We start from the raw sequence: 19249 nt of genomic DNA, 5'->3' as shown, positions 1-19249 counted from the left end.
TTAATATATGTATTGATATCTGTATGCTTATTGCACCAATATACAACTATTTTCCGGATATAAAAGCATTTCTACATGTCCTTAATAAGCAACAATGTCAAATCATTTGCTTAAAAAAAGTGCAAGAAGGAATTTGAACTCCTTCATAAAAAAAAGTTTATTAAAAAAACTTAGTCCAAATAGGTCACATTCATAATGGCAACATTAATAAAACCTAATTGAGAAGCCTGTGGTCAATTTTTTGTGGTTCCAATGAGCATCAGATGAATCAGTGTTTCTCTCTTTGGATTTTATGTACTTCGTGTGCGGGCCGCACTAAGTGAGGTCGAGGACTGTGTATGTCCCCGGGCCACCAGTTGCGCATCCCCACTACTACAAGCCAGGATACTTAGAGACTAAGTATTTTGCTACTAGTTACATACAGCTTTGATAATGTAAATATTACAGCTTACTATATTTATATAAATTTATATATTATTCTATAAGTATCTCCCCACAAATAAATATATTATTAACTTTTTGCCATACGAGCTAGTTAAAAGTTGTTTTACTGAAAACGATAGATAAAATGTAACAAAATAATAATATGTTTAGTATTGATTGAGCAAATAAAAAAAAAGATTAGTACATCAATGATATTCTTAAAATTGAAATTCCTCATTTATTAGTTCCCAATTATTCTATTTTTTTATCTTATTGATTAATTCGGTTCTATTATGTACTTATAAATGGGAGTAGAAATTTCAAAACCCCTCTCATTATTAGTTGTAGAACTATTATTGGCCTGTAATTGGTATTTTAAGCAATATGAAAGTTGACATGCTTATGAAAAATTAATTCCCCGAGTATTATTTAAATATTTACTAATGTATATATATAGGGTTACCCGGGGTTGCTTGGGCCAAGGAGGGAGCAGGAAATCACATCGACAATGGGCAATGTGATTTATTCTTAATGTTTAGAAACTCTTCCGTGCAGGAAGCATTAAAATATATAGCCCCTGTATTTTATATAATTGATTTATTATGAAATTTAAAAAAAAACAGTGTGTTGTCAACTTCCAGTCAACTACAGATAGTATTCGGTGAACTTTAGAAATGTATGTTACTAGAACATTGATCTAATAAACTATAAAGCGTTAAAGTTTAACGCTTTAATAAACAAGAACATAATATTTAATTAAATATAATAAAAGTGCCGTCATGACGTCATCCAAATAAAAAAACAATTAATCTAAAGTCTGATGCCATACCATAAGGAAGTGTGTTTGTTTGTTATAATTTAAAATTGTTATTACTCACTGTATTTTATATATTTATGTTGAATAAAATAGAATATTCATTCATTTATAATTTGAATTATAACCTTTAATTTAATGAAAGGTTGCGTTGGACTATAAATAATAAAAGAAACGTAAACCACCTACCTATATTATAACTCGATGCACAACCTATTGAATAAAAAGAAGAAAAAGAGCTACTCGTCATTTAGCTGTTGACTACAACATAAATACTACTTCTACATTGTTTTTTTATTACATAGATATGACCTAAAATATCAGCTGAGGGTTGACTTTGTTTTTCTTTGCCTATAGGTCGGGGATGTAAACAGATAGGGCTGAGTATAGGATGTGGCAGAACCCTATACCTATAAATATAAAATTCAAAGGACCAAATGACGTCATTTTTTTGAGTAGTTATGAGAAGAAATTTCATGTTTTGGCTTAGAAAAAGTGTAATAAGTCTGTGCTTTTCCAACAAATATATGTCATTTTGGTGTCAACAAGATTCTACACTCAATATATATCGCAGGTACCTATTTAAAGTCCTTCATGTAGTTATTTTTGATTTTTTGTAGCCTACCTATCCATATAAATAATAATTATTAATATATAATAAAATATATCTAAATTGCAGAATCGTCAAAACACGAACCTTAGACTACAAATAAATAGATAGTTATTTATGAATCAACTCCGATCACTCCGAGATGGCTGGAGGGAATCGCAAGAACGTACCTAAAGGAGGAACTCGTTCTCCTCTTTTAAATAAGAACTCAACGTAAATATTAATCTTAATAATAAAGTGTTTTTCTAAATTTTTCGTACTTTAAGGTCCAATTTACCCATGAAAACATCCTCCAATCCCCCACCAGAGCCTCTTCTGGTAGATGATAAAAATACACAGACCTGGTAAGTGGCCTTGTGGGTCGTAACTTGATGATAACAACTCACTAATTTGCCAGTCTAGAACACATGTATTTGACAAGATCTTTTAGTTCTTATTTTAGACCCACTCCGGATGACATTTCCGTTATTCTCCCGGAAGACTCAATATTTACGTTCGAGATTTTGGTATTCCTCTATTCATTTGCCACATTGTTGCTTCAGCATTTAATTCTCTACCACTCTGTTTGGTGGCAGTCCCATTCCCACAACTCAAATGCTATGGTAATGAATCCAAACGTTGTCAAATTTTAATACGATTATTGTTATTTTATTCTTTTAATCAGAAATTTTATCTGATTGATACAAACGTTATCAAATTCTCGAGCTTAATTATCGGACGAAGAGTCATTTGGCTCTCAATTAAATCCTTCATTGGGGCTCTTGTACCTACGAATTGGAAGGAAAGTGTCATCATCGTTGCAAGAAGCATCACATCTTTTTTCATTCTAACGACACTTCTTTGTATAGCAAGTTTCTTTGTCCTTTATCATCCTTTGGTCACTAATTTATATTTAGTATATCCGTAAGTATATTGTCTAATCAGATTTTGACTTTTTTTTTGTTAATGAATTAATTATCCTAGTATGTCGATGTATTTTTTTTTGTTTGGTCTGGCTGGTGAGCCTTTTCTGGAGCTTTTTCCCAAACATCCAACTTCAAAAGCACTGAATGGTCTTTTAAAGGGTATTAATATGTCTTTACACCATTTTCTTCATAGGGAATTAATTAAGCTTAAATCATTCTGTAGAAAATTATTTACCAACATCTCCAGAATCAATCAGGGCAGACGTTATAATGTTCAAAGCAGATTACAGTATGAAGAGAAAACAGGCTTTGTTTAATTCAATCATTAGTGCATATTACTCGGCCTACGTACCCTGTTGCTTTACGCCGGTATTTCAGTTTATTCAAAATTGAATTTTCTATTAATATATTATAATTAATTGTTTTTTATTCATAGAGGTCACTTCATTATGACATTGAATGGGTTGGTCGACATGTATTTCTTGTGTGGTTAGGACTACTTTCTTTGTACAATTTCCGGTGCTTCCCTGCTTCATACAATCATCGTATGCATCGTCTTGCTCAGCGCCTTGGACTTTGGACCAAAATTGAGGGAAGATTGTCAGCAAATTTCTATAGTCGGTAAGTAGATGACGGAAGATCTATTCATTACCACTTTAAATAATTCGTCGTCATTTTTTTTTTTAGTTGGACACCCAATACTGTATGGAAAAGTGGTCAAATTGTCAGATATGGGAAGGATTTGTATAAAGCTGAGAGCTTAACAAATTCTGCTGAACCAGGGAATGCTGCTCAAACAAAGTTTTATGTAATAATTTTATTTAAATATACTTTTATTAGTAAATAATTACATAATTTTTTTTTGAAGGAAATATTTAGCAACCCAAACGATTATTTATTAGTTCAACTTATACTTCAAATGATTCTTATCGCTACACAGCAGATTACTTTATTTCTTTGTGTATACTGGTATCAACTTCTTTCAGTTTCAATATTACTGTTTGCAAACTATTACATGTTATTTAAATTATTTCGAAACTATGATGTCCTTGGTAATTTCTATGGTAGATCCTCTCTTTTTACATATATTTATTATTTATTAATGCAAATAAAGTGAATTTTGTCATATATGTGTATAGTCATTAAATATCTTTTTTTGGCGGATTCATTCCTTCGAACTTGTTTAATAAATAAGTTATTCTAAGTTTATGTCATGTATCCTTGTTCGAAGTGCAATAAGGTTTCCTTCTTTACACTGGACATTCCTTGTTGTGGGTTACATTATAAAACGTCTGGACTATTTTCTACAAGATTAACTTTTCTAAAATTCGAAGAAATGATTTTTTGTAATATGACTCCTGATTTTTTTTAATCTTAAAAACTCAAAATATTTTAAATATGTTATTCTCTCCAGCTTCTTTCGATATTGGTATAGCTTATAATTATATTTGTATCATATAATGCTTAATTATAATTGATCTATGACATTGACCTGATATATTAATCAAAGATTCCCTTTAAAAACTGACTAATAAGGGAGCTAATTATTTCGTCTAATTTCTAGATAATCTATGATTTCAATGATCCTCTCCGAACTCAAGGAAATAAATTAAAATATTAATAATTAACTAGGTATATCTCTTAATCAATAACTGATAACTGCATACATGAATAAGGTCGAGTGATACAAGAAAATGTACAAACGTGGCTTGTATTCTATCTGTGTGCTTTGATAGTTTTATAGCTATATCTAGCTGGATATTCTCAGCTATGAGTATCTAATAAATAATAATAGTGGCATTGAATGAACTCCTATGAAGAGTTTAGGATGTCAGATTCTTCGAATTTGGTACAAGCCATCTATAAGTTCAAAGGCAGCAACAATGATGAGGTGGGTTGGAAAGAAAAAAAAATCCCCTCGGGACTTGAGGATGCATCCTTTTGAGTAACTAATAGGCAGGCCAGGGCTTGGGATCCATTCATGAATTCCTGACTTTTCCTGACTTGTAATTAGGATTGGATAGATGGAATGTGTATTTTGGATTCGTGTTGTCCTCCACAGTTGTAGTGTGTCAATACATAAGCAAGCTAGAATGACTCATTTCTACTCTTCTATTTTTTTATGATCCCTTAAAGTAGCCCTATTCTAAACTACACCTAAAACTCATGGCAGTAGTTTGACTCCTAATTTTTGTTGTTGTTATGTTGAGGGAGGCAGAAGTGATTGTGTATGTAATGGGAGTGCTCTTGTATTTGTAGTTAATGTTTGATATCGGAGATGTGATAACGGTAACCCAGCGCGAAGATGGGGGTTGGTGGGAGGGAACGCATTCCCGAAGAGGAAAGACAGGCTGGTTTCCTTCAAACTATGTTCGAGTCTTGGATGATTCCTCCCAAGACAACTCCAAGTATTGCATCCCTAAGACTGAGGACATGACAGACGACGACAAAGCCCAGCTCATGCTCGGCTCCCTTATCATTCAAAAAGGTATTGATAATCGAAAACAAGTGATAGAGGATCTGCTCAAAAAGGAAATGGATTTTATTCGTTGCTTGACCGCTATTCAAAAGACATTCTTGGAGCCCCTCTCATCTACTAATATGTAAGTAGCAAGGGTTTTTTTATTTTTTGTAAATTTCAATTACAGTAGTTTAATTATTAAAAAGTATATTCAAGTGTCAATTAAGATGGTTCATGTTGTGTATAACGTCGATGGGTACTTTGCCGTTCTTCCCTAAATAATTAGGAAAGTCCATTTGTATAAAGTTGATTATTTCAGTTTTGGATTGACAGCCTTCAATAGCGTCCTTCAATCTTGGATTACATATTCTAGCTGATTCCCAAAGACACGGCCACACTTTGAATCCTGCTCCAAAAGCCGATACTTTTAATAAATCGCCTTGATTATGGCATAGTTCCATAGCATTATCCACATAAGTTTTACAGTCTGTGCCGATGGGTCTGAATATAAACAAGAATGTAAAATCGAAGTTATAGTCTAGAACTGTACAAGTATAGTTATTACCCATCTTTATACGTGCTTGTGATGATAATGTCATCTTTAGATAAGGGTTGTTGATGTTTTTTATGAAAAAGAACCTCTCTATGAAATTCTTTATCATCAATAGGATTGTTAGTTCTCATAAAAATAAAGATATTGTTTTTTTCTCCTATTGCTTTTCCAAGAGTCGGCCATTTCTTATTCGTTTTGTAATCCTTATTTAGTCTTTCATTGATTAAAGGAACTTTTAATAGTTTTTCCAGTGCTGGATACGTGGACTCCTCAAAGTCTATAGTACCAAAATATAAAACAACAACGTCTCTATTATTCATTTCATTTAACCAGTTGATCATTTCCTTTACGAATATTTCCAATTTACCGAAACAGCGGTACAAGCCCAATTCTGGGTATTTGCCATGTCCAGATTCTAAGCCATCACAGTTGTATAGGTTTTTACTTAACATTTTTGGAAAGAAGAAAATTATTCGTGCTAATATTTTTTAAAAGTTAAGTTTTTTTTTTGTTCAAACCTCTGAATGATATCAAGATCAAAGAAGCGAACTCCAAAGTCAAGTTGCTCCCTCACATTCAAATCTTGATTTTTAAAAGCACAATTAATCTTGGAAATGCTGGAGATATCTTCTCCAGTACCAGCATTGTGAGTACCAAAAAATGTAAATCGATTAAATGGTATATGGCAAAACCTTTCATCTCCATTACATGCTCCTGTAATATCCGTTTAGTTATTAATATGTATTAAATATGTGGTAAAGAAGAATTTACTATTTGGATCATAAGTGTTTTTTTTTGATGTACATGCCACTTTTATTGAGTTGTAACCATCCAACTTGACCCCAATAGGGCATATGTATTCTTGCCGATTATTTTCTCCATATCCAAAGTCTGAACCATAAAATGTGACATTTTCCAACTCACCTCCGTCATTGCCTTCGTGGATCATTGTTAAAGAAATGCATCCTGTCATTTCAAAGTTTTCACAATCTTGTAGTTGCCTTCCGATGAAAAAGTTGATCTCAGATTGTTCCCAATCATTATTTTGTGTCTCTAATGGATCTAATGTCTCACAACAAATATTTGTCCTCTCATTGCATATCTGATGAGTAGTTTATAAAAAAACATATATATTCACATAGTAATAATTAGAATGTCATTGCTTAAAAAAGTTTAGATTTTCTATACTTTAATGCGAAATTCCCCTCCTCCAAGGTTGAGAAAACCCAGGAAACCTCCATCCATTCCTGCACTTTTCTTGTTCGAAACTTGAAATTGAGCAATGCGTAATTTGAATCCATTAGCCGTCTCAATGAGGACGATAATAGCAACGCATAGACTCAATATAATATAGAAACAACAATAGGTATTGTTCATGAACATGATTTGAAACGAAATATTTCAAACTGTTCTTATATTACACAGCTTTGATACACTGAATATTGATCGTCACGTCTTGTATCTTGGGGAAGATAATAAAAATCATGAATGTTTTAACACTTGATAATATATTATTAGTAATAATAATAAAAAAATGAGTCTCCCTCTGGCCTATTCTGACGTCACCATTTTGATGTTGTCCATTTGGGGGCCTAAACAATAAAGGTTTATAACAATGAAACACTCTGTCATGGTAGAATAGTTGAGTATCTGTTACAAATCTCTTCTGAGGAAATTAATTAGTAACTACCAGATTACGGTACCGGTGTTCATTTTGTCAAGTTTAGGCCTATAATAAATTTACCCAATTTAGGATCAAACTCGAACAGAGACTAAAAATAAATGTTACATTAAATAAATAAAAAATATATATATTTATAAAAACCTTTTCTTATTTGCTTTTGTAAATATAAAGGATTATATCAATCCCTCAAAGTATATATTTCTTATTATATTAATAAGCGAGTATCACATATTGTTGGATATATAAATGAATTATTGAAAGCCAAGATCTCCAAGTTTTAATTTCGCTCATTTATAGTTGATGAAATGAAAGACAATCGTTCACTTAAGTAATAATTATAAATAACACTATAGCTACAGGGCTTAGCCATTATGATTTAGTATTAATATATTTTTTTTATTCTTAATAAATTACAGACGGATAAATTGAATTAATATATTTAATAAAGTGTTGTCGAGATTTTTTATTGGTTTCAAAAACTTCTTTAGTCATATGTATATTCCTCCTACCATTAAATTGAATAAAAAAGAACAGTATTTCGATGAAATTTTATAGATACAATCAGTTTCCTTTCTTTACAATATGTATATATAATATATATGTTTATTTGCATTCCTATGTATCTGTTGTTTAGGATTGTTCTTATATTACACAGCTTTGATACACTGAATATTGATCGTCACGTCTTGTATATTGGGGAAGATAATAAAAATCATGAATGTTTTAACACTTGATAATATATTATTAGTAATAATAATAAAAAAATGAGTCTCCCTCTGGCCTATTCTGACGTCACAATTTTGATGTTGTCCATTTGGGGGCCTAAACAATAAAGGTTTATAACAATGAAACACTCTGTGATGGTAGAATAGTTGAGTATCTGTTACAAATCTCTTCTGAGGAAATTAATTAGTAACTACCAGATTACGGTAACGGTGTTCATTTTGTCAAGTTTAGGCCTATAATAAATTTACCCAATTTAGGATCAAACTCGAACAGAGACTAAAAATAAATGTTACATTAAATAAATAAAAAATATATATATTTATAAAAAACCTTTTCTTATTTGCTTTTGTAAATATAAAGGATTATATCAATCCCTCAAAGTATATATTTCTTATTATATTAATAAGCGAGTATCACATATTGTTGGATATATAAATGAATTATTGAAAGCCAAGATCTCCAAGTTTTAATTTCGCTCATTTATAGTTGATGAAATGAAAGACAATCGTTCACTTAAGTAATAATTATAAATAACACCATAGCTACAGGGCTTAGCCATTATGATTTAGTATTAATATATTTTTTTTATTCTTAATAAATTACAGACGGATAAATTGAATTAATATATTTAATAAAGTGTTGTCGAGATTTTTTATTGGTTTCAAAAACTTCTTTAGCCATATGTATATTCCTCCTACCATTAAACTGAATAAAAAAGAATAGTATTTCGATGAAATTTTATAGAGACAATCAGTTTCCTTTCTTTACAATATGTATATATAATATATATGTTTATTTGCATTCCTATGTATCTGTTGTTTAGGATTGCCGGTGTTGTGCAATTTAAAATTAATTTATTTTGTTCATAATAATGATAGATACTAGTATAAAATCTCAGATGTCGATAAATGTAATTGAAGAGATTGATCATATTTATTCATATAGTATAGTGACAGATGGTGTTTTTTGTACTATATAAATGGGGGGCCTTTTTTAAATTGAGAGTTATTACTATATACTGACTATAGTACCCTGTCCTCTTGCTCGGAGTTATTAGGCGTCGATAAAACAGACAAACTTTGCTTTATTAATATACTAAAAGATAAGTTTATAGCTCTCCAAGAAATCCTCAGTGTTACTCAACATTTTTCATGAGCACACTCCTTCCTAGGATGTTCTCTCTTTAAGAATGAAAGAATAACGGTAACAGCTTGATAAAATTAAAATAATTGTTCAGGCTGCCAGCAACAACAACAAATTTGCACGGTAAAAAATGTTTAGGATTTATAGCCCTAAATATAGTTACTACCCTTTTCTTTTTAATATAATATTTACAGACTTTTCTTGTTAAAAAGGAGTCCTCTGAAGACAAATAAACGGACACACTTTGCTTTATTAATATAGATATTTGGTAAGTAAGATTCTTACTTGTGTTATTTTGTTTAATTTATTTTTATATGATTATGTTTATCACAACAGATAAGATCACAAAGTTAATTTATTACATTATTGAGTGGACTAATACTATATTATTATTGTCTTTATTAATTTTCTGACAATAATGATATAATTAGGTCTTTAATTTGTTAAAACAAAACAAAAACCATTAGAATATCAAATTTCCTCTACAAGTGGAACTGTCTGATAACCTCTTCCAACACGAAGTTTTCTCACTCGTATAAGATATGCAAAAGAGATTAGAAACCCGAAAATGGGTGCTATAATCACTATATATATCCCCACTTGAGCAAATGAGTTAAACCTCATCATGAGGAAGAATGAATCTTCAGGCATTTCTAATTGAAGAATGGTAAACATCTCTCCACCTTTTAACATACATTTTTTCATTCCTTCAACTCTCAGTTGACTTAATCCACACAAATGTGTATGAATACATTTTTTATCACAGTGCTGTTCCCTGTGAAACACTGTATTCAGTTCGTAGTACTTGGCAAATATGCTGGGATGTTTTGAAATGTCATCAAAAACGTTCTTCAAACTAAATAAACGTGTTATTATTAATCATTTCATTCTAATTCAATGATGTATGTACTCACTTATAAACAGATAAATTTTTGACTCCATAAGTGGATCTAAAGTCATAGGCTTCTCTCCAAGAGGGCTCTCTCTCAGTGATGTTGAAGTAATATTGTTTATAATTAAGTAATTCCTTATCTTCATATTCGTAGAGTCGAATAGAGGGATAGGTACTAGAATGTCCATCAACTTTGGGAGTAACTGATGGAGCAATAAAGGCAACGGTTGATATGTTATCTGGATGCCCAAAGAGTCTAAAAGAATCTGTGTGAGTGTGCCCATAAAACTGAGCAAATATTTTATCTGCATATTTTGTGACAATGTCAATATAAAATTCATTGTAATGATAGTCCCCATCTTTGGTCATCATGAATGGTCCATACACTGTGCGTTCATAGTAGCCTGGAGGAACATGAGCAACAAGGATCACAGATCTTGCACCTGCCTCACTCATTTCAGTTTTAAACCATTTTAATTGATCACAAGGATCGATACCAGTATTATTATTTTGATAATATAGATTTGTATTCAAAAGAATAAAAACTTTTCCGTGACTATAACTCTTGTAATATCCACATTCTTGGAATTTCTCCTGCTCAGTGGAATTTTTAATTAAATGAGACCAATGACTGTTATGGAAGTAATCTCTGTAAAATAAAGTATTTTTGTCTTCTTTCGTATCTATTTACAATGGGAAAAACAAATAATATTAGTCATTAATAGATAAGTAAGACAATATTCTTTTACGTACCTGGAAAGAAGTCTGGAGGACTAGAGTCATGATTTCCTAAAACAGGAATAATCGTTGTGTTTGGAAAGTAGTGCAGGAGGGATTTGACAATTATTCTCTCAACACTCGTAACATAAGACATAGGAGGGGGTCTCCTTGTGGCTATGATGTGAGTACTCGAATCTCCATTCCAAATGATGAAATCTGGATCATGTTTTATTTCACTCATTCCTTGAATAGTTCTTTCTATGAGATCCCATGGAGCGTCACATCGAAAGTCTCCATAGTGCGATAAATTATGTGGACTAGATGAATTGTGGCATCCATTCTGGGGATCTCCACTCTTGGGATTGTAGTCCATGTCTACATGCATGTCTGTCAGCTGCCAAAAAAATCCTTTCTGACATTTAGCAGTCGCTAGGAATACGAATTGTAGTAATAAATGAGTAACGGCCCACATTCTGAGGATCCCACCATGTAGGACAGTGAAGGACTGAAGAAAAGAAAATTGAATTTTTATATCTGTGTCTCCTTCGCACGCCGTGAGAGGAACACAAATCCCATATTTTTATATATACATTCATTTATGCGTATTTCCTTTGGTGCTTTCCCTCTATTTGTATCTCAGAAATCGATCATTTTTGGCAGAGAGGTTTTCCTATCTAGACATTGTCACTAGGACATTCGAATATGGCACTTTGAATAATGCACTTTAGTATGTCAGTCAAAAAATCTCTTTTTTCTATCCATAAATGTACTCTTTGAAATCATAAATGAAGTATGGTGCATAATATAATATAATATTATTAATTATTATGCATTTTGTTCATGAAAATTGCGTACGATAGTTGTTCTTACTATCACTCACTAAGTCATTATTAGTTGTTAAATACATGAAATAATTTGATACTTATTTATTTTTTGATAAATATCTTATATTTAGGCTAAATGAGGTTGAGTTTAAACAATTGGTTGGTAATTTGGATGAACTATTGGACATTCATAGAGCTCTGTATGATGAAGTAGAACTTGTGAGTACGTTAAGTCCTCGAGAACAGAGGATTGGGAAAATATTCTTGGAATATGGTGCTGAAATTCGATTGGCTCATATGAAATATTGGGGAAATCATCCCAAGGCTGTCTGTATCCTTGAAAAATATAAGGATACCCTTGATACATACATGGAAAGTCAGTTTGTTGCTTCTCTTATATTATATTTGTCTTGCTTACAATTACTCTCTTTAGGTAAAGGCGCTTCTAAACCTGGACTCACGGTTCTTACGACTAGTCTATCACGTCCATTTCGACAATTAGAAAAATATGCTGGCATTTGTCAGGAGCTTGAACAACATTTTGAGAATGATCACCCTGACAGAGGGGACACACAACGTTCCATTGGATTTTATAAGGACGTTGCTGTGAGTATTTATTTATCTGTTTACTTTTTAGAACCCTACTTAAGTCAATAAAAAAATTATATTTTTTGATTCATTGAAGTAGAAGTTCGATATCAACGTTACTAAATCATCATATCATTGTATCAAATTTTATTTGCATTTATTAATCACTGTCTTCTTCAGGCATTGATTATATCTTAACGTTATGCAGGTCAATATGCTTCATGAATTATTATTATATCCTACATCCCTTCAAATATCTCAAATGATGATTTATTTATCCTTAAAGGCTGAATGTGCTAAAGCTCGTCGACAAAAGGAGCTGGAGCTTGAGGTACTCAAAGGTACTATTCGCAATTGGGAAGGAGAAGATCTCAATTCCTTAGGAGACATCCTGCATATTGGACCTGTTATCGCTACTATATCTGGTGAAAAGAAGGATCGTCACTTTGTTTTATTTTCATCCACACTTTTGATACTCTCCGTTTCTCAGCGAATGTCTGCTTTCATTTACGAGGTAAATCAATTAAATATTACTATAATTATTTAATATGTTAATCTATTTTTTTAAGGGTAAACTTCCATTGTCTGGCATTTCTGTGAATCGACTCGAAGATATTGAATCAGTCAAAAATGCCTTTGAAATAACAGGTATTTTATTGATATATTTAAATTATGTATACATTGAGAATAATTAATTATTGTTTGTTTTATTAACAGGGCCGATGATAGAACGCATACTCATAGTTTGTAATAGCAAAAATGATTCCTTAAAATGGGTAGATTTGCTTAGAGGTCAAATTAAATCTTGTCGGAACACATCTTTATTGAACACTAACAGTCATAGTAATTATGCACCCTCGCTTGCTCCCTTTCCGACACCTCCTCCTCACGTAAGTTACACTCCTCCACCCTATACTAGGTTAACTGAGTGGACTTCTAGGCAAATAGAGTTAGGGTATCTTCCTCTGCCTACGCCCCAATTTGATAAACAACGACGAGACTCTTTCCTATTGAGAGAAAACCCAGTCAAAAAACGCACCAAGAAAGTTGGGTGTATGATTTTCCCTTTCACTCCAGAGACTCTCAAAAGGACTTTACAAGATTATTCTGATAAAAGGATTGGAAATGACAGTGATGATGAATTTTCTCTTATAATCCCTGACTTATTAATGGCTGATGATGAGTTATCGAATGAAGGAAAAGATGATTGTCTGGCAAGTGATTGGAAAAAATTTCCTCATCAACAAAATGAATCCTCTCTTGCCATTCTAAGAAGCTTCGAAAAGGAACATCATGAGATCAATAATCGGAGACTTTCCCTCACAGATTCTGATAATATTAATTATTTAACCAAGGAAATGAACAATACGGAAGGGAATCCAATTATTTTAGATGAAGATGATTATTTTGTGCAGCGTTACATTCAGAAAAAAACCCTTGATAAGTCTTCTGACCTTTATTTTTCATCAAATGTTACTTCCTCAACTGGACTTCCGCAAAATCAACTATTTACCAACTTTCTTTCTGATGAGGAAAGAAGGAGTCTCTATAAATCGTACTCAAAGTACACTCCTCCTCCTCTATCCCATGAATTCAAATTCAAATCTACTCTTGAAATTTCAATTCGTCCGGAAATAAGTCATGACTCATCCTACTTTAAGAGCAGTTGCTACGTTCATTGGTGGATGACTGCAGAGTTAAAAAAGTGGTAAAATGTGTTGTGTGAAAGTGAATTGTGTTTTTCGCCTACTTTCCCTTTACTATAATATCTAACATATTATCACTAATAGTGGTAAGACCACCACCACCCGTGTGTTTGACATCTTAATAGTCCTATCTTGATGTAATAATATGTCGTGAGAGAGGAAGGAGATGATGATATTATGACACTGTTGTAGTAAGAAGGAAGATCCCTAGAACTAATCAAATGTTTACCCTCATGTTTGTCTGGATTTTCACCCAGATATTTTACAGTATTATTATTATTATTTACTTATCGTGTATGTATATATATATACATATCAGTATTTTTATAATCATTCTATATATGAACTATATATGAAGTTATAACTGTACCATCATAGGTGAAAGATGAGAAAAATATGTAAATATTATACAAACATGTCCCTTGTGTACACATGTATATTGTACATATTGATTGAAAAGTGGTGCTAATCTCAAATTAAATCCTACATATGTATCTCTTGATTTACTTGAATGCTACTGACAATGTACCTATTTATAATTTAAAACTGTCCCTTATTGTAATAATATCCCCCACCACTCCTGCACAAAGACCTTTTTTGCTGGGGACACAATTAAAAAAGGGGGTTTAAGCAACATTTGAGGCCTCTCAGGCCTTTGTGCGTCGTAGAGGATATTTTAATTGGAATAAATTGGATTTTGGGTCAAAATGTGCCCTTTAATTAATTTTGGTTATTTAATTGTTGAGTAATAAAATATTGTGCATCTTGTTTTGAATCATATAAAGGGGTCTAAGAGGTGATCTTCTGTTTTTTTCAACAACTATCACTCAACCAGGGCGGTTAAAGGAGGAACATTGTCTTTGATATTCTCCTGTTGAAACGGAGTAAAGAAAAAATATCAACACAAAAATGCGACAGTCTAATAATGTATATTCTATCTACATACATAAGTATGTAGATTGTACATTCCTGCATACATACTCAAGTGTTATATTCTACTACATAATATACATTCTAAATATTTATTTCTTTATGGGCTACATGAATCTTTTAATCTATTACAGAAAAACGTTATTCCTTCAAGTCCAATCCCTCAAAATAAAAGACTCATGCAATTAGGGGAAAATAGCAAAAAGTATTTATGGAAAATGTCCTGTCTTCGTCCCTCTCCGCCCACTCGATACTATTTAACTCCCGAAGGAAAGAAAATGACAATTAAAAAGAAAGGTAATAATTTATTCTCAACTTCTTCTTCCTCCCTTTGTTTTATTATTAATATTTATTGTTGATTTATTAATAATAGTTGAAACAACCTATGAAGATGACATGCAGATATTAAGAGTTATTGAGGCCTATTGCACTTTTGGAAATCAACGACAAACATATGCTGGCTCAGGTATGTATTTTTTTTTAAATTACTGTGCATGGAGATTGACAGCAGATGGGTTAGCTGTTCATTCATTTATTATTAATAATAAAGAATATACATAATTATTAATGTCAAATTGCAGATAAACATGTCTATTAATGTAAAATATCTACAAATTTTAAGTCTTTCTAACTTTCTTTCTTTCTCATTTTGTCTTTTTCTTCCAACTTTTGGTATTTCATTCATTGCTTTCAATATTGGACAACTGTATGTATTATAATACTGTCAACTCCTTAAATATATCCTAATTATTCATTTATTATTCCTGCTTATTATACATACACACACTTGCACATATCTATATGTACTTTATATTATGTTATAGAATTAAATTTAGTATGTAATTTCTCAACCTCTCGTGCCGAGTCCTCCATTGCTCTCCTTGACCTAGAGATCGGAGATGACCAAGAGGGCCTTTTAAGGGATGACGGTTCATGTATTCACTTTGGACAAGAACCAGATAGAAATTCCTCTGATTTTTCGGGTTGTTTCACTCCATCTACAACATCAGGCCTATGCATTCCCATGTGCAAGGCACCTAAATGTTTTAGCGCCTCCTCTGATTGGTGTTGCGATGTTGTTGCTAAAAATATTAAAAAAACTGCCAAAAAACTCTAGAACATGACAAATTTACATAATTTTAGTTTTTTTTTGTACAGTTTCTCCATCTCTCATTTGTTGACTATTCAATATTATTTGCTATCAATTTTATTAATAATATTTTTGTTATCATTGTAAAGGTCAATACGAATATATTATTATCTATTATGTATTTAAATTCATAATTGTTATCGCTACATTTTTCTCATTCATTTTTCAATTATTGGAAGTGATCGCAGGTACTATATGTATACGCTTTTATGTAGGGCATCATTGCATGACATAATTATAATTTTTCTTTTAAACTTCAAGATTCATGCAGAGCATATGACAAATTCTTTCAAGTATCTCTATTTCTTTATAGTTATATTGCCTATATCTTTTTTTTATTTTCGTAGCTTTAATCGAAAATGTACCTGTTCTACTTGCCGAAGATGACAAATCATCCCTTAATCCTGTTCATCCAAAGCTAGATTTAAAAAGAAGCAGTTCAGGATATGGTCCCGAAGATAGGTAAAAAACAAATAAATTGTTATATACATATTAGGGTTTCTCCATTCTTGGTAAAATTGCTCTTCATTATGAAATAATAAAATGCCAGATTTCCTGCGAAATAATTTTTATCTTAGTAATTTCTCGCGAAAAATCCCGATATAGAAATCATAGTACATACTATTTGCAATAGTCATATATTACTTAAATAATTCATTGATTGATTTTTGCAGATTCTTGGACAACTTTGACTGTCTTAAAGAAGAAGTTAAATTATTAAAGGAACAAAATAAGTTTCTTTGTCATCGTATTGAAGAGGAAGTCAATAGTCGAAGGAAGTTGGAGGGCATCCTCAGGAATAAAATATTTGTAAATAGATCTGATATTGATTGGGATTGATTCGCCATTTTTAATCTCTCTCCCTCTGGGTTCTTTTATAATATACAGCGTCTTTAATTCTACCCCATTGATTTGAATGTAAAAAAAAAATTAGTTTTTTTTATAACTAACATTAATAAATGTTAAAAGTACTGCCTAATTAATCTTTAGATCTTGCGATCATGTTTATATATATACTTATCCACTACATACATAGTATGTCTCCGTCATTTGAGATCAAATAAGAAAAAATTTGTCGAATATAAATTATTTTTAATGGTCATTATTATGAATATATTACTAAAATAACTATTCTTTTTACTTGCCTAAGTAGTAATCTGAATAATTATCAAAATGATTCTACTTTTTTCCCTTAATATTGTAACCAATATCATTAATATATATAAATATAATATATCCATTATTTTAGAATACTAATTTCCTCTTATTTAACTCTACAAAAATATGTATTCTAATATGTTGTGTACAATTCCAATTTCTACATCTAATTACTCTTTTAATTAATTAAATCAGCAGTCATTTAATTATCAACTACTAAATGGTGTCATCATTTCATTTTGATCCATTAAATTTACGCATTTATTATTTACCGGGTCAATCTTTACTATTTTATCACCAATATTATGCAAATGTTCACTTGTTAAGAGTCATTTTTTAAAACAATTTTCCATCAAATAATGTTATAAAACACATAATTAATTATCGATGGCTAAGAATGCCATCGGGGAGCTAACTGGGGCTTCGAGAAAGACGCCCAGTCCGCTCCCCATGCATGGGATAGATAGTAAATCATCTTCCTTGAGGCCGTAGTCCTCTCCCCGATGTCATCCGTGAAGATTCCTTATGGAGAAGCGCTGCTATCCCAATCCTCTTCTCGTGCTGTGTGTGGACTAGGACAATGTGTTTTTTTTAGCAATCTACAGATAATTATGTGTTCTACAACATTGCTTGTAGGAAAATTGTAAAAAAATGACTCTTAACCTCTCAAAATTTTCGTAATAGGGATGATTAAATAATAACGGTTGTCATGGCATTTTAATTTAATAATGTGCCACAGAAAATATCTTATCAATTAGTCACTTTTATTAAAAATGGGAAAAATGACACCATTAATATGTCGATCATTCATAGACTATTCAATTGTAACTTGTACAATTTACTTCTACAATATTTATAACGATACCAAAGGAACGTCTCTTTGCAATTTTTTAAGAGCTTTATATACATATAAGTGATAATGAAATATTTCATTTATACATACGTAAATGACAAGGTTAAAAGAAATACATATATTTCTATTAACCTTGCATAAATGATATATTGACTCAAATACTTTTGAATACATCCAAGGAGTCGTCAAACGACAGTAATTTGATATTAATGAGGACTTTTAATGAGTAATTATCATCTTCCTCTAACTTCGCTGCATGTCTAATTTTCAAATTTTGCTATAACTTCATCCATTTTTCCGTGGCTAAGTTATTTTAAATTGAAGTTAAATTACAATAAACAGGAATTCCATTAAAGTTAATAATCAATAATTAAATTTTTTGAAATAAAAAATTCAAATACTCATTTTTTTTGCGAAAAAAATTTCAACAATCACATAAAATTATTTTTTTTGCGAAAAAAATTTCAAAAATTTACACCTGTTTACAAATTTTTCATTTTTTTGTAAAAAATATTCAAAAATCCAATAAGGATAGAATAAGGATGTTTCGTATAATGCTTGTTCGATAATCCATGAGTATTTTCTAGAATGAACAATCCATCATGTCTAATAATAATTACTAACGAAGAAGGGATAAGCAATTCCGTGTGACGATTTGTTGCGGTGTTTATTTTTTTTTCTTTTCTTATTAACCTAATTTTCAAAGCATTAGTGTGCGGTGCTCAATTGAGCGCCGCTCAAAATTCTTTAGCGAGAGCAGGAGCCCCCTCATTGTTTTAAATAACGAGCGAGAGCAGAAGCGCGTTCGCCATTTTAGAAGAGTGATAAGATCGCTCGAATTGTGTTTCATTTATATAAATTTGTATTACATTCCCTGTTTCTACATCTTATGAGATAACATAAAAAAATTGAGATACAAGGTTAAAGTTACGTCTCAAGATAAGCTAGAATCTTTTTTCTATACTGAATCTGTGGCTCTCCATATCTTTGGTTGACGAGTTTGCCTTTCTTGTAGCTGGTTACTCAGACATCAGTTCCATCAGAGACATAGCCAGCTCCTTCGTTTGTGGAGATAACTTTGGAAGGTAATAAATCTTTTTTTTTTTTTG

At 31.4% G+C, this 19249-nt stretch overlaps 4 protein-coding genes across 6 annotated transcripts; 2 read left to right on the top strand and 2 right to left on the bottom strand.

Annotated features, from left to right (window-relative positions):
• Positions 1-1668: 1668 nt before the first annotated feature.
• On the top strand, positions 1669-3880 carry LOC121129486 (transmembrane protein 39A). The gene is made up of 10 exons (XM_040725211.2): positions 1669-1811; positions 1917-2060; positions 2114-2191; positions 2278-2449; positions 2512-2750; positions 2811-2911; positions 2976-3121; positions 3189-3373; positions 3440-3560; positions 3621-3880. The coding sequence occupies exons 2-10, from the start codon at positions 1990-1992 to the stop codon at positions 3867-3869; spliced, it is 1362 nt and encodes a 453-aa protein (XP_040581145.1). The 5' UTR covers positions 1669-1811; positions 1917-1989; the 3' UTR covers positions 3870-3880.
• Positions 3881-4483: 603 nt separating this feature from the next.
• On the top strand, positions 4484-17382 carry LOC121129850 (rho guanine nucleotide exchange factor 7). Of its 3 annotated transcripts, none has more exons than XR_011783591.1 (11): positions 4484-4643; positions 5012-5355; positions 11887-12131; positions 12189-12361; positions 12630-12857; positions 12913-12991; positions 13061-13233; positions 15114-15276; positions 15353-15445; positions 15804-16591; positions 16804-17382. XR_011783591.1 is itself a non-coding variant. In XM_040725566.1 (11 exons), exons 1-11 carry the CDS (start codon positions 4557-4559, stop codon positions 16967-16969), a joined length of 1866 nt encoding a protein of 621 aa, XP_040581500.1. In that variant the 5' UTR covers positions 4484-4556; the 3' UTR covers positions 16970-17382. The 3 variants fall into 3 exon arrangements, 1 of the variants encoding a protein (XP_040581500.1); XR_011783590.1 differs by having other exon boundaries at positions 13061-14051; positions 16477-16591; XM_040725566.1 differs by having other exon boundaries at positions 16477-16591.
• On the bottom strand, positions 5327-7550 carry LOC121129853 (uncharacterized). The gene is made up of 5 exons (XM_040725568.2): positions 6955-7550; positions 6538-6868; positions 6285-6480; positions 5779-6210; positions 5327-5714 (listed from the first exon to the last, which is right to left on the bottom strand). The coding sequence occupies exons 1-5, from the start codon at positions 7147-7149 to the stop codon at positions 5432-5434; spliced, it is 1437 nt and encodes a 478-aa protein (XP_040581502.1). The 5' UTR covers positions 7150-7550; the 3' UTR covers positions 5327-5431.
• Positions 8741-11488, bottom strand: LOC121129851 (acid sphingomyelinase-like phosphodiesterase 3b). Its single transcript, XM_040725567.2, has 3 exons — positions 10965-11488; positions 10234-10894; positions 8741-10175 (listed from the first exon to the last, which is right to left on the bottom strand). The coding sequence occupies exons 1-3, from the start codon at positions 11401-11403 to the stop codon at positions 9791-9793; spliced, it is 1485 nt and encodes a 494-aa protein (XP_040581501.1). The 5' UTR covers positions 11404-11488; the 3' UTR covers positions 8741-9790.
• Positions 17383-19249: the final 1867 nt, after the last annotated feature.

Source organism: Lepeophtheirus salmonis, chromosome 14 (genome assembly GCF_016086655.4).
Source record: "Lepeophtheirus salmonis chromosome 14, UVic_Lsal_1.4, whole genome shotgun sequence".
Classification (NCBI taxonomy): Eukaryota; Metazoa; Arthropoda; class Copepoda; order Siphonostomatoida; family Caligidae; genus Lepeophtheirus; species Lepeophtheirus salmonis.
This window is presented reverse-complemented; position numbering and strand designations above follow the sequence as displayed.